General features: G+C 55.4%; 2 protein-coding genes and 1 long non-coding RNA gene across 7 annotated transcripts; 2 read left to right on the plus strand and 1 right to left on the minus strand.

Annotated features, from left to right (window-relative positions):
• The first annotated feature begins 2,678 nt into the window (after positions 1-2,678).
• LOC139074722 (uncharacterized) lies at positions 2,679-6,365 on the plus strand. The gene is made up of 4 exons (XR_011524410.1): positions 2,679-2,772; positions 2,859-2,913; positions 5,770-5,894; positions 6,228-6,365. It is a non-coding gene; the product is annotated as an uncharacterized lncRNA (long non-coding RNA).
• Positions 6,254-14,235, minus strand: ABHD11 (abhydrolase domain containing 11). Of its 5 annotated transcripts, XR_011524406.1 has the most exons (9): positions 13,412-14,235; positions 12,297-13,134; positions 11,999-12,134; positions 11,147-11,320; positions 10,808-10,978; positions 10,517-10,698; positions 9,552-10,233; positions 9,044-9,459; positions 6,254-8,204 (listed from the first exon to the last, which is right to left on the minus strand). XR_011524406.1 is itself a non-coding variant. In XM_070566452.1 (6 exons), the coding sequence occupies exons 1-6, from the start codon at positions 12,413-12,415 to the stop codon at positions 10,147-10,149; spliced, it is 915 nt and encodes a 304-aa protein (XP_070422553.1). In that variant the 5' UTR covers positions 12,416-13,244; the 3' UTR covers positions 9,992-10,146. The 5 variants fall into 5 exon arrangements, 1 of the variants encoding a protein (XP_070422553.1); XR_011524407.1 differs by lacking the exon at positions 13,412-14,235 and having other exon boundaries at positions 6,254-6,457; positions 12,297-12,620; XR_011524409.1 differs by lacking the exon at positions 13,412-14,235 and having other exon boundaries at positions 6,254-6,457; positions 9,044-9,412; positions 9,522-10,233; positions 12,297-12,620.
• LOC103563078 (BICD family-like cargo adapter 1) lies at positions 7,183-10,048 on the plus strand. The gene is made up of 4 exons (XM_070568934.1): positions 7,183-7,193; positions 9,272-9,397; positions 9,624-9,744; positions 9,828-10,048. Exons 1-4 carry the CDS (start codon positions 7,183-7,185, stop codon positions 9,972-9,974), a joined length of 405 nt encoding a protein of 134 aa, XP_070425035.1. The 3' UTR covers positions 9,975-10,048.

Raw genomic sequence — 14,235 nt, forward strand, 5'->3', positions numbered from 1 at the left:
CTCGTCCCCCTGTGTTCTCGACGCGGGTTCTCTGCCTGCGATCGGGCCCCAGAGCACCTGCTCCCTGCCCTGCTTCAAGCTGCCCTCGACTCAGCCGCTCAGCATCCCTCGTTCTGGATCCCGGATCTTCACCCCCAGAGCCCCTCACATCCCTGGGTACTTGCTGGAGGTTGGACCCCGCCCCGCCTTGATTTTATTGCCTTGGAACTTCCAGCACCCCCCTCCAAAAACCTCCTCCCCAGTTCCAGCCTCGGAGCCCCTACCCTTACCACTTTCCCCCTCATCTCACCCCGACTCAGGCTCTGGGCCCTCTTCCCCAGGATTTCTCCGTTCACAGGTCTGCTGCTGGGTGACCACGCTTTTCGTTTAGTTTCCACTCCCAGAAGGATATAGGAAACCTTCTGTCTTTGGGGAAGGGCGATCTGACTTATAGCCCTCACGTCCCTCTTTCCCTCATCTCAGCCCTAGGTCCCAGCCTCAGGCCTGAGATCCTACTTCCTATCTACAAGCTGGGGCATCCCAATCAGAGGCCCAGCTCCCTCTGGCACTAATGGGAAAATCTTAGCAGTACCCTAGAGGGGTGGTGGGTGGGGGCTAGTCAGTAGCAGATGCTCCTTTTCTGGTCCCTGCCAGACTTTGTTCAGATGGCAGCCACACACACCCAGCTGTTCCTTCTGTGTCCTGGCCCAGACCCTCTTGACCTCGAGCCAAGTGCTCCCCCTCCTTTTCCCCAGGGCTGCCAAGGTGTTGCTCTGGAGCTGGGCCAGCCCCCTGCTGCCCAGTGTGTCCGAGCCTGGCATTTCTCCCAGACTGTGGGCACAGGTTAGCTGGCTGGCAGGCAGGCTGGAGACACTGTCCCAGCCATCCCTCCTTTCTTGGAAAATCTGGCCCCGAGACTAGCTCAGATGTGGCCTGGCAGGAGAGACAGCCACACCCCTTCCAATTGTCCAGACCTCAACCTTAAGTGTCCCACAGAGCAAGTATTGGTGGTAGTCTGACAGATGCGAAACCGGGACTCATCTGCTAGGACTTGCCCGGGGTTACAGGGAACAGGTGGCAGGGAAGGTGCTGCCTAACTGTGTGCAGGCTGATTCAGTGGGGTAGGTCATGGGTACACCCCCAGAGCCCAGTGTCTGACCCTGTGGGGAGAGGGCAGGAAGGGGAAACACAGCTTCTGGTCTTAGAGAACCCCAATGTCATGCCAACCATCACTTACTGAGACGCATATTAAAGGGTAGCAGAAAAAATGAATAAAGAATGAGTGTGCGCCCTTCACCTCAAACTCTGCCTTTCTGATAATAGGTCTTACCCTCATTCAATCATTCATCAAACATTTCCTGGGAAACCACGCTGTGGGGCCACTGTTTCGCATTCAAGATGCTCCTAGCATAGTGGGAGAGACAGACATGGTTTCAATATGTGAGGGATCCTGGAGGGCTTCCCAGAGGTGGCGTTCGAGGAGTGAGGTTGCATCAAGGAGTGGTACAGGCATTCTGGACAGAAGGAGTGTTCCCAAAGACACTGGGGTGGGGGCGGGGGTGGGGGAGCATTTGGAGAAGGTCAGCAGCCTGCTGTGGCGCTCACGTGTGAGGGTAAGCGTGGGTGAGAGATGAGGCCAGAGAGGGAGGCCTTGAATGTTAAACTTGATTACACAGACCAGGGGAGGCAATTGAGGGTCAGATTTTCATTCCTTTAATTAAAGAGTATTAATTGAGCATCTACTATGTGCTGACTGTTCTAGATGCTGGGGACGTGACGTGAAAACAAGACAGACAAAAGTCCTTGCCCTTATGGAGTACGCATTCTAGCAGAGGAAAGAGATGGTAAACAAATGAATAACATCTATAATGGTGAGAATATGCTATGGGGAAAATAAAGTAGGAAAGAAGGGGTGGGGTTGCTGGGTTTAAGGGGGGATCCCAGTTTTAAATTCGAAGGTCAAGGAGGGCCTTGCTGAGAAGGTGGCATTGGAGTAAATATCTGAAGGAGGTGAGGGAGTGAGCCATGTAGGTCTCTAGGGGGAGAGCATTCTGGGCAGAGAGAACTTCAACTGCAATGACCATGAGCAGGGAGCATGCCCAGCATGTTGGAGAAACAACAAGGAGGCGAGGATGCCTGGTGCATGGCGGGTGGGGCAGAGCTCAGAGGAGGTGAAGTCAGAGAAGTCGCAGAGGGGCCTTCTAAGTGACTGTGGGTCCTTGAGCTTTTCCACTGAGTGGGATGGGAGCCCTGGGAGGGTTCGAGCAGAGGAAGGACCTGATTCATCTTGGGCTTTCACAGGACTGCTCTGACTGTGGGAAGCGATTGCAATAATGCAGGTGGCTGGGACAAAGGTGGTGGCGGCGGTGGTGGTGAGAAGTGGCCATATTCTGGATACGTTTTAAAGGTGGAGCCAGCTGAGAGAAAGACAGGGCTCAAGGATGAGTGGAGTCTGGGTTTTGACCTGGACACCCGGAAGGACGGGGCTGCCGTTTGCAAAGGTGGGAGCTGACTGGAGGAGGAGCAGCTTGGGGGCGGGGTAAATCAGCATTTCAGGTTTGGGCCTATTAAGTTTGAGTTGCTCGTCAGACATCCCAGTGGGAGGGCAAGTAGGCCATTGCCTCTATGAGTCTGGAATTCTTGGGAGAGTTCCAGCCAGAAGCAGCCAGCATAGGCGGTTCTTAAAGCTGCCTCTTTCACAGCATGGAGGACAGCTGGACGCTGGACGGCCACTGTGGTGTCCTGAGAAACTGTGACTGAACAGAAGCAGGACCCGTCCGGCTGGAAAGAAGGGTCAGAGGCATTCAAGAGACTTATTTAATAATACTATACTTTATTTCAATTATGAAAAGAATATGTTTGTTGTAAAACCATGACAGATATTACAAACTAGAAGCAACAGGCCCTGGTGACTGACCATGTGCAGATAAGAGCGTAAGTGTCACCTGGAGGAGGAGCAGATCCCAAATGTGGGGGCGGGCAGGGGAGGAGTTCAGACCTGGACGGGTAGCATTTAAGGGGCCTGGCCCCACATCCAGGGGAGACGTGCAGATGGTCAACGAGCAGTTAACGTGGCTGCCTGGCTGGAAGGAGTAGTCTGGCTTGGGCTGGAGATGAAAGTTGTGGGCCACAGTGCAGGGAGTGTGTGCATGTGTGTCTGTGTGTGTGTGTTTCTATGGAAGAAGAAACAAGGGCTGAAGATAGAACTGGAATGTTCCCTGACAGGTGACGGACAGGCAGAGATGGAGGAGGCAGAAACATGGTGGGGGCTAGAATAGAAACTGCTGCACAGGGGCCGGCTCCGTGGCTGAGTGGTTAAGTTCGCGCGCTCCACTGTGGCGGCCCAGGGTTCGGACCTGGGCGCGGACATGGCACCGCTCGTCAGGCCACGTTGAGGTGGCGTCCCACATCCCACAACTAGAAGGACACGCAACTAAGATATACAACTGTGTACAGGGGGGGTTTGGGGAGATAAAGCAGAAAAAAAAAAAAGGTTGGCAACAGTTGTTAGCCCAGGTGCCAATCCTTAAAAAAAAAAAAGAGAAACTGCTGCACAAGATACCATGGGTCCCCAGGGCAGCCTACTCCCTGGGATCAGGACCACTCGCAGAGGCAGGGCATTTGAATTGGGGCTTACCGGATGAGTAGGAGGTGGCCAGGTGGAGAGTTGGGGAAAGGCATTCTGGACCAGGGGTGTGAACAGGGACAGGGATAGAGAGAGAGCAGGGCTTCCTCCCCGGGGGAACCAGGCAGTCCCCATAACAGAAGTCACTCCCACCACATTCTTTACTGTGGATTATTGATGGACATTCAGTCCAGACCAATGCTCTGTAAAGCCCTGTCCCCACTCTAGTCCCAGGGGCATCTCTAAGCCCCAATATTGGCATTCTGCACCCCTGCACACTTGTTCAGGGCCGTGAGATTTCCCTATTGCCCTGGGGGCAATCCTGATACCCTAATATGGCTTTCCATGTCCTCTGCGGTCTGGCCCCGCCTCACCTCTTGGAGGCCGCAACCCTCCCAATAACGCCCACTCCACACCCTCCTCTCAGGCCTGGCACACTCTCCCCCAGTTCCCTCTTCCTCCTGTGCACCTGGACATCGTGTCCCTGACTGCCTAGTTTTGGGCTCCTTCTGTGTGGCCCCACAAAGACTTGTATTTATCCCAATTGTAGCACTTATTGTCCTGTGTGGACACAGTCTGTGTGAGGCATCTTTCCCCCAATTGGATGGGCACATCTCAAGGGAAGGAACAGGGTCATGTTCTTGCTGATTTCCCAAGGCTGGCACAGAAAGTGTGTTTGTGGAGTGAGCGATAAACACGTGCAGGCATGACTGAGCAGTGTCCTATAAAGGAGGACTGAGGGAAAGGCTGGGCATCTGGGGCTCCCACAGCCCCTGGGTGTGGTCTGGGGTTTCCATCCCACAGGCGGGCGGGTGGGGGGGTGCCTCTTGCCCAGAGGCCTGGTATTGGGAACTGCTGCCACCTGCTGGGCAAGGCCGGTGTTGCCTCCAGGACGTCGTCACTGCTGAGCACCTGAGTGCCTAGGTTGGGAGGACAGTCACCACGTGTCCTCCAGCAGCCTCAGGCTGGTGGGGGAGACACCTTGACAGCGACAAGAGAATGATGGGGAAGTGGAGGGGCTGTAGAGCTCTGGAGGAGGAAGAGGAGGCAGCTGTGTGAGATTCAGGAACAGAGCTGTCCTGGGGGCAGAGTTGTGGGGGTGCAGAGCAGGAAGGGCAGCTGACCCAGGCTCCGTGGCTGGGGGGGAGAGTGTGTATGTGTGTGTGTGCGTGTGTGTGCGAAGTTCTGTTGTTGTTTCTTGGGTCTGGCAGGCTTATTCTTTCTCCACTCCTGGGAGGTCTGACCCGGCCCATTATTGTACAAAGTGAGGGGCCTCGCCTCGTTTCACCCTATCAGGGAGGCCCTGCATTAGTTCCACTTCATAGATGGGGACGATGAGGCTTAGGGAGATAAACACACACCAGGTCAGGAGGGTTGGGTGACACGGTTTGTAAGCCCCCCAGCCCTGCAGATCCCAGCTGTTTTGCCCACAAAGCCCAGCCCACCATCCTGCTGGCAGCTCCTTCCCTCTCTTGGCGCCCCCCCACCCCAACCTGTAACTATCTTCCAGCTCCGCCCTGAGGTGAGGGCTCGGCCAGCCCAGGCAGTGGGGAGGAGGGAGATGTGGGCAGCTGAGGAATGAGTCTGACTGCTCGGCGTGCGATGTCTGAGGCACAGCCTTGTGATGGAATTCGCTATATGCCTGAATATAAGCTTATTTCCTCCCTTCCCCAGTGAGAAGATTAAAAGAAAATAAATTTGGCCCCAAATTCTAATTTAAACTTTTAGGGCTACATGTGAGGTTATCAACTCCCTACTTAGAACATTTAGTTAAAACACATAGCATTTAAATATTTAAAATCACATTTTTGGAATAACTATTTCAAAACAATTCTTTTCCACTCTCACGGCGTGTGCAAGTGTATTCCAACCCTTCACTTGCATTTCTGCCTCTCATTGTCACGTGTCATCCCTAGCACCTCCTGTGAGCCCCCTAATGCAGTTTTCTCGAATACGTCATCTTCACTTGTGCTTAGAAATACAAAACTTTTTGAATCCACGAATGACGCTGTTGCTGGAAATATTATTCCAAGTCATGAGAACGGTTATTTTTCATCTAAGTGGTAGGTTAGTATGTGATCTCCTTAGGGGAGCAGAGAATTATATAAAATAGCAATGCCCTGGCCCTTCCTCATTCTCCTTCCCCGCTTTATCTTCCTCCACAGCACCTCCTACCATCTGGCCTCCCTCCCTTCCCTAGAGGGCGAGCTCCGTGAGGTCAGGGCATTTCGTCCGTCTTCCTCTTAATGTCCCTCACCTGGAAACATGCCCGGAACACAGCAGGTGCCCAGTAAGTATCTGTGGAACGAATGAATGAATGTGACGCTCCTAGGAATGTTCGACAGCCCAGCGGCAGGCAGGGCCGTGCCCGAGGATGGCGCTGGAGTTGGGTGGGAGGGCAGCCCTGCAGGAGCCACGCCCACACAATGGGGGCATCTATATCAGGGAGAGCCCAGAGGTTTTGGGGGGACTAGCTACATACAGGGAGACTGAACAAATTATGAAATATATTGACGACATTGGGGAGGGGGGTAAAATATGGAATGGAGGAAGGCTAGGATGAACCCTGTGCCATTGGACTGGAATTCAGGATTAAATATAAACTTTTTTCAATATGTATAAGTTCTATTAGAACCAGAACCAACAGGATAAACATTGAGAAAAACATGTATTATGAGGCATTGACTCATGTGATTATGGAGGCTGAGAAGTCCCACAGTCTGCTGTCTGCAAGCTGGAGATTTAGAAAGCCACGGTGTAGTCCAGTCTGAGTCCGAAGGCATGAGAACCAGGAGCACCGATGGTGCAAGTCCCAGGTGGAGGGCAGAAGACTGATATCCCAGCTCAAGCTGTCTGGAAGAGAAGAGAATTCAACCTTCCTCTGCCTTTTTGTTCTATTTGGGCCCTTAACAGATTGGAGGATGCCCACCCACATCAGGGAGGGCCATCTGCTTTACTCAGGTCACCAAGTCAAATGCTACTCTCTTCCAGAAACACCCTCACAGACACACTCAGAAATGTTTAACCACCTATCTTGGCACCCTGTGACCCAGTCAAGTTGACAAGTAAAATTAACCACCACACAGAAAAAGAAATAAACATAGATGTAAATGTGTTTACGTATGTGTAAAAATGTGTGTCTGCTGAGCGGGCCTGGGCATACAGATTACTCTAATTGCAATGAGCACAGCTGACACCCAGATCTTTGTTTCTAAATACCATTCTCCACCAAAAAGAACCAGATATTCTTGCAGAAATGGCTAATTCCAGGGCTGGGGCAGGGAAAAACAAGACGACCCTGGAATATCTTGTGGAGCTAGAAGGAAAGGAAGTGTTGAAAGAGTGATGGCACATATCAACACAAGAGGTCAGCAAGGGGCACCCAGTGACCAAACCTGGGACAGTGGGAGCATCGAAATAAATGATAGGAATGGGTTATGATCCATTGAATGAAACAGGAAACCACAAGTCCATCTGATATAAATAAATGGAGATGAAGAGAAAGTTCTTTACAATAGAATGCCATATAATAAATGTAAAAGGAATGATGAAATTAGAAAATCGCCATTTGTCTGGGGATGGCCCCGAGGTACGGTGGTTAAGTTCGCAGGCTCTGCTTTGGTGTCCAGGGTTTCACCGGTTTGGATCCTGGGCACAGACATGGCACTGCTCGTCAGGCCATGCTGAGGCGGTGTCCCACATGCCACAACTAGGACCCACAACTAAAAAAAACCCTGCAACTGTGTACTGGGGGTATTTGGGGAGAAAAAGCAAAAAAAGAAAAAAAAAGAAAAAAGAAAACAAAATCACCATTTGTGAACCATTGTAGTAATAATTAATTTGGGCAAGAAAACATCAACAGATGCTGAAACCTATGGGTGAAAGTCGGATGAAGGAAAGGATGTTTCATAGCTTCAAAGTACCTCCGTTCCCCAATACTTATTAATCATGATCAAGTGATCAACATTAATACCACTGGTCATGGTTCCAAATGATACTGGATACAAGAACACAGCCCCATTTCTGTGATATTTCTGCCCAAAATGTCTAATAGAGGTCTAATCATGAGGAAAGATTAGACAAACCCCAACTGAAGGACAGTCTACAAAATAACTTCCCTGTAGTCTTCAAAAATGTCAAGGTCATGAATTCAAAGTAAGGCTGCAAATTGTTCCAGATTGAGGGAGACCAGAGAGATGTGACAACTGGGTACAATGCTTGGTACCATATTAGATTTTTTTTCTTTTACCCTAAAAGGACACTGAAGAGCAATTTGAAGTTGTTTCCAAATGAAAAGTTAAAATAAACGAAATGCCTCGCTGCTTCCGGCTGACTCCCACCAGCCTGCAGGACGCATTCTGGACAAGCTCCTGCGGAACTCCTGGGACTGTCTGGGCACGGGGGGCCTCCTTTGTGCCCCCACTGCCCCAGGCCTCTGACTCTCTTTTCTGACTGTATCTGTGCTTTATCTCTGCTCGCCCTGGAGGTCCCTTAGACCGGGGGTCCTGCCTGGATCGCGCAGAGCAGTCTCTGGAAACACAGTGAATCTCCTCCACAACAGCAGTGTCTTTGGGGGCACAGCTCAACCCCACCTCTTCACCTAGGGTTCAACCAAACAAACGGTGGAGTCTGGCTGTTGTAGGCACACCTGGCTGGGTGGGACCCACAACAACCAGGAGTCAGGTCTGCAGGGGGTTTCCTGGGGGGTCTTGGAGAAAGTATTTACTGTTTAGGGCTGACCTGAGGACCTGATCCTCGAGAAGTAACCTTGCTAAAGAGGCCTCTCAATGGAGGAAATTCCCTCTTACATCTTAGATGTCAGTGGTGTGCTCAACAGTCACCATAAGGGACGTGTGGGATACCCAGACCCATGCCCCCACCCCCAGAGCACAGTGGACCCATCCACGCTCAAGGATCAGAACGTTGGGAATGTTGGAGGAATAATGAGCCATATTGCTAGGGAGGATGGACATTCAAGATGTCAGGAAGAATTTGCCAGGAATGATGAAACTTTTTTCCTTTAATTTTCTGAACTAAGGTTGTAGTTATATGTGTGGGTGATGCCATTCAGGGTTCCAAGATGCCAGCTCTTCAGGATGGGGGTCTGGGACACCTGTGTCCCAGCATGGGAGCAGTCCTGGCTCTTTTCCTCCTTTCTCATCTCCTGATGTGGGTAGAGCGCCCCCTTGGGGTGAGGGATGTATGTGACTGGACAGGCAGGGGCTGAGGAGCTCCGGGTCTGGCCAGAGCTCCAGGATCCAGAAGAGAAGGCAGGGGCCTGGCTGGCCTGCTGGGGGCGGGGCCTGACCGGGAGTGCCTTACCCGGAAGGGAGGGCAAAGGGCCCTGTCCTCTGTCTGCCACACCCCGCTGACAAGAGTCCCAGTCACCAGGCCAACCTGTCTGGGGCCGTCGAGAGGTAAGTGTCCTTCTGAACCCACCTTGTCTCTTTCCTGGGGATCAGGTGAGAACTCCTTTCCCCGCTGGGGGGGTCCAAACACCTCCCCCTCGGCATGGCAGTCCAGTCTGGAAGTCTGCTCTACTTCCGAGGTCCACGAGACTGGGGCACTGGGGGGAGGGTGCAGAACGTCCCAGACCCCCCCCACTCCTGACATCAGCATCAGGACCAAGGCCAGGGTGGAAGGTCCCAGGGTGGGGCCTCATCCCAGATCACGGCTCCCTCCTCTGTCACCCAACCAGACCCCAGAATCCCAAGCGGCTGGAGCACTGGGGGACACCCAGACAGAGCCCTCGCTGGACCAAGTCCTCCAGGAGCGGGATGAAGCCATTGCCAAGTGAGAGGCAGCTGCCTGCAGGGGTGGGAGAGCAGTGGGCGGCTCACCCTCAGGGCTCAGTCCTGCGAGAGGAGGGGAGGGGGGAAGTCAGGTATTCCAGGAGAAAAGCCACATCAACACCTACCCTGTCACAAGGTAGAGGCTGTGGCCATACTTGCTCAGCCCCAGGGCCCAGAACCAGATCGGCAGGGCCTGAGCCTCAGGCTGCTCTCCCTGTCGTCTGCAGGAAGCGGGCAGTGGAGGCTGAGCTGGACACATGCAGAGCTAAGTTGCGAGCTGTGGAGGCCCAGCTGCTGGAGGTCCTGGAGGAGAAACTGAGACTGAGGCAGGAGGTGGAGGCCTGGGAGGTAGGGTGGGAAGGCTGGCCGGGCCTGGGAGGCAGGGGGAGAAGGGCACCGAGTGGGCCCTGAATCAGCTCTCCTGCCCTCAGGAGGACATGCAGCAGCTGGTGAGGCAGCGGGTCGAGAGTCAGCTGCAGAGAGAGTCCAGGGGCACTCTGGGAGACCCCGTGGACCCCGGAACTGCCAGGGCCCCGCGGGTCCGATTCCCCCTGGGTCGGTGGGGACGATGGCGGTGAGCGAGCTCAGCCCAGGACCTTGGGAACAGTGTCTTTATTCATTAAAGCTTGAGGTCTGACCCTCTGTACCCTCATGCCCTCAGTGCCCGCCTGAGTTCTTCCGTGCAGAAATGTGGAGCACACGACAGGGCCTTGAAGCCTGGGGTTCTGTGTCCCCTTTGGCCAGCAACTCTTAGGCCAGGAAGCCTCGAATGGCAGCCAGGAAGTCCTGCGGGCGGTCGGCGTGGATCCAGTGGCCAGCATTAGGCACGGTCTGCATCTGGGCCCGAGGGAAGAGCCGCCTAATCTCAGGGTGGTGGCTGGGACTGTCCACCGAAGAGAACGTCGCCCAGAAGGGGTGAAAAAGGGAAGATGGGGAGAGAAAGAGAGGAGGCAGAGCAGGGAGAGATGGAGAGTCACATGACCCCACCTGCCCAGTGCTGCTTCTGGCTCTCAGGCGCCCCCTGCCCACGCCCAAGTCCTCCTGGAGGCAGGCTCCCCAGGCGGAGGGGCTGGGGACTGAGAAGTAAGGCATGGCCCTCCCGCCACCCAGTCTGGCTTACGGCACATATTGAGAGTTTCCACCGAGGAGGAAGAGGGTTGGCCCAGGGTAGGATTCTTGTCGTGGTGGGAAGGCCATGATCTTGTCCACATGCTGGGCCAAGGCATCCAAGTTCACCCTCCACACGAAGCGCCCGTCTACCTCCACCAGGTTGGTGAGCAGGAACTGCCGCACAGCCATGTCCTGTGGAGGGTCTGGCAGTTGGGAGGTGCTCCTTGTGAGGCCTGGGGCTGCCACTCTTCCCTTAACGGGTCCCGGCTCACAACACTATCCAAGGGTTTGGGTGCATCACCTGGACGACAGGGCTGAGCTGCTCATCGGCCAGTTTGCGGGCAGAGGAGCGGGACACCTTGTCGGGGATACTGATGGCCCTCATGGCTGCCATGTAGGTTGAGAAGTCTGAGCTAGATGTGGTCTCCACGGGGCTGATGTCCACAGCAATCAGGCGTTCCACTAGCTCTGGCTGCGGGAGAGAACTGGACTGGGGACCAGCCTTAGGGCAGGTACAACGGGTCTCAGGCATAGTTCCCGGATCCTGAACTTGGCCATTCAAGGCTTGGGTCCCAGGTTGACTGCTGGGCACTCAGGCTCTACAGTGGATGGGAGGATGCCCCAGAGAGGGACAGCTCACCCTCTGTAGTGCCAGCAGCATAGCTGTCTTGCCTCCCATGCTGTGGCCAATGAGGACACAGGGCACTAGGTCCAGCTGGGGCAGGAGGTCCTGCAGGTCCTGGCTCATGGCCTCGTAGCTCACGTCTGGGCTGTGGGGGCTGTCACCATGGTTACGAGCATCCACTGTCAGCACCTGGGAAGTGGGGTGAGAAGGAGGCAGCGCTGGCATCCATATTTGGGGCACAGACAGTCAAAGGCCTGGGAGACTTGCAGGTTGAAGGGTGGAGAACCTGGGGAAAGATCCTGAAGTGGAAGAAGGGCCCAGAGGGTGAGAGGGCCTTGTTCCCAGGCCTAGGAAGCCCAGATGAAGAACCTGGAGCCACTCTGCCAAAGAGGAGAAGAACCAAAGAGTGTGACATCTTTTCTGAAGGTCTGGCCTGGCTGAGTGGCAACCCCAGAAAGAAGAGACGCCAAGAATTACAAGGGTTGGAGCACAGAAGGATGGGCTGCTGTAAGAGGTATACGCCCCCTGCCGTCCCTGGTGAACGAGTAGCTGCTAGCCCCTTGGCAGGGAGGGTGTTGTTGCTTAGGCATTGGACAGCTGAGCCTAGCCCAGAGTGGACCCCACAGATGGAAATCTACAACACGAACGAAGGACTGGATGAATGCAAGCACGAGGGAAAGAATGGGGTCCATCTAGGGCCTGGGTCTGCCCTGCAGCCCATATCCTCAGATGGCCAACCTGTCCTTTCATGTCTGCCCAGAGAGACACGCCACTCCTCAGCTGGAGCCCAGCAGCGAGGGCAGAGAAACTGGCCCCGCCCGCCCAGTCCCCGCCTCCCGCGGGACCCCACCTCTCCCGGAAGCTCACCCTCCGGCCTGTCTGCTGGGCCAGGGCCTTAGCGATAGAGTTGAAGTTGGTTTTGCAGCCGAAGAGTCCGTGCAGAAAGACGAGGGCCGGGCGGGCCGCCTCCCCATCCAAAAGCTTGTAGGAAAGAGGCACCGACCTGTCGGGAGGAGCAAGGATGGGGGAAGGGTCTGAGCAGGCTGGGGAAGGGGTTTGGGGGAGGGGCCGGGGGGGCGGGCCTAAGGGAGGGGGCGGGGCCGTCGGGGCCGGACTGGAGGGGGAGGAACGAAGGACCGTCTCCCACCGGGTGCCCTTGACTGACCTCGGCTCGGCGCCGCCTCGGCCGCTGCTGCTGGGTGCGACGGGCCCCGTGGAGAAGCTGGGACTGCAGGGACGGAGGCCCCTACGGGGGAGCCCCCAGGCGCGGGCCCAGCGGAGCATGCTCCAGAACCGCCGTCCGAAGCGCACCTGGGCCGGCGCGCTCGTTCCACCTCCCGCCTTCGCTCAGAGCCCCGCCCACTTCCGACTGGAGCTCCGTTCTCTCCGCCTCCTATCGCGGGATTCCTCTCCTTCGCTCACGTTTCCTTACGTAATCCCAGAGAAGAGTGTGTTTCCGTACCCCAGCTCCGCCCCTTACGTAATCCCCGCAGCCAACGCGCCGGCAGGCGGGAGCACCGCCCCTGGCCACGCCCCTGGCGGTGCCACCCAATCACCTGTCCCCGCCCCTGCGGAGCTCCGCCCAGCCCTTCCCCGCGCAGCCTCCTCGCAGCGTGTACGGGCCCTGCGGTCTGGGAATCCGGTCTCCGCCGCTCTGGATGTCCTGGGTTTGGGGCGTGAGGTCTGGGCTGCCGCGGGGCAGGTCCATGGCAAGCCGAGAAGGCCCTGCCTCGGCCCATGCCCGGCCGCGCTCCTGGCCTGCTCCTCTGCCCTCACGCACCACCCTGGGTGCGTGCCATACTTTCCGTGCCGCTGGCGGCCGCGGGCGAGAGGCGTCAGGAGTGGCTCTCGTCGTCAGGGCGCCAGCTTGGAGGCGCCGTGCTCCACAGCCCGGGGCCCAGGCAGGCCGGTGGGAGTACGTCTTACCCATCTTGAAGTCGTCGACTCTAGAAAGAGCTAGGAGGGGCTCTAGAGGTCATCTGCAACTACTCTCCACTCGCGTCCTGTATAGAGGGGGAAACTGAAGCCAATGACTTGTACAGGAGGCAGAAGCAGAACCTCTGTCTGGTTTGTCATTCCTGATGTGGTCAAGGGGGGAGGCCAGGTATTTGTCCTAGAGAGGGCGTTGATTGCGCTGAGCTGAAATACCTCAGATATGCTCCCGTCACCCACCCCCACCCCCACCCCCACCCCCATTTACCAGCAGAGAAATAAACAATCCTCCCACCCATAGAACTCAGCACAGTCTGCAGGGAAATCGCCTCCCTCAGGAGCCCTGACCTGTTGCCATCTTTATCTTTTCTCCCCAGTCTAGAGTAGTGGTGGCCGCAGTGGCATTAGCTCAGGTCTCAGCTGGCTTCCACTGCAGTACATCCTTCAGCAGCTGCAAGAGTACCTGCTCTTGCTGCAGCATACTTCTGCTCAGAGACCTTCAGGGACTCCCCTTCTGTAAAGTTGAGAGTTGAAACTTCACAGCATCCCAAGCTTCTCCCAGTCTGATCCTACCTGCCTTCCTACCTATGCTCCACATTCTTTTACTCCCCAACCGGGCACCCCAAGGATGACACTGTGCACCTCCCTTTAGATCTTTACCCCACAACTCCCCCTGCTGGGACGTTGTGTCTGCCCCTCAGATAGCCAGCTGTCCAAGTCCTATACATCTTTTAAGGTCCCGGACAACTGCCACCTCCTCAAGCCTTCCCAGATTTCCCTAGTTGAAACGAATCTCATCCACCCCATGTCCTCAAAGCATTTGTCAGAGTCTACTGTACAGTATTATGGAACCGGCCTTCTCTGTGTCCACCATGGGCTGGGGGCTCCTGCAGGACTGGAGTCGTTTGGTTTATCTGTTGCAAAGTGCAATAGTAATTTTATTGAATGGTCCTGGAGAGATTCAGGGCATGAGCTGAGGCTCAGGTGAAGGTTCAGCTGGTGGCTGGGTCAGTGCCCCCTCCAGGAGATGACCCCTGGGCTAGCCAGGGTTACCCCGGCCTCTCCCCAACCTCTTTAGGGCAGGCCTGATGGAGTAAGGACCAGTAGGATGCATCCTAACTCTAGCTGGTAAATGCCTTACCTAATAAATGGCCCCCGTCTTGAGTCAGCCT

This window comes from Equus przewalskii, chromosome 12, assembly GCF_037783145.1.
Source record: "Equus przewalskii isolate Varuska chromosome 12, EquPr2, whole genome shotgun sequence".
Classification (NCBI taxonomy): domain Eukaryota; kingdom Metazoa; phylum Chordata; class Mammalia; order Perissodactyla; family Equidae; genus Equus; species Equus przewalskii.

Excerpts from the sequence above, each read along its gene's own strand:
- LOC103563078 (XM_070568934.1), top strand. Across the intron at positions 9,398-9,623 it reads CGGGATGAAGCCATTGCCAA|GAAGCGGGCAGTGGAGGCTG; the intron begins GTGAGAGGCAGC and ends TGTCGTCTGCAG. Across the intron at positions 9,745-9,827 it reads AGGAGGTGGAGGCCTGGGAG|GAGGACATGCAGCAGCTGGT; the intron begins GTAGGGTGGGAA and ends TCCTGCCCTCAG.
- ABHD11 (XM_070566452.1), bottom strand. The coding sequence starts at position 12,415 with ATGCTCCGCTGGGCCCGCGCCTGGGGGCTCCCCCGTAGGGGCCTCCGT. Across the intron at positions 10,979-11,146 it reads TGCTGCTGGCACTACAGAGG|CCAGAGCTAGTGGAACGCCT; the intron begins GTGAGCTGTCCC and ends TCTCTCCCGCAG. Across the intron at positions 10,699-10,807 it reads AGCTCAGCCCTGTCGTCCAG|GACATGGCTGTGCGGCAGTT; the intron begins GTGATGCACCCA and ends GACCCTCCACAG.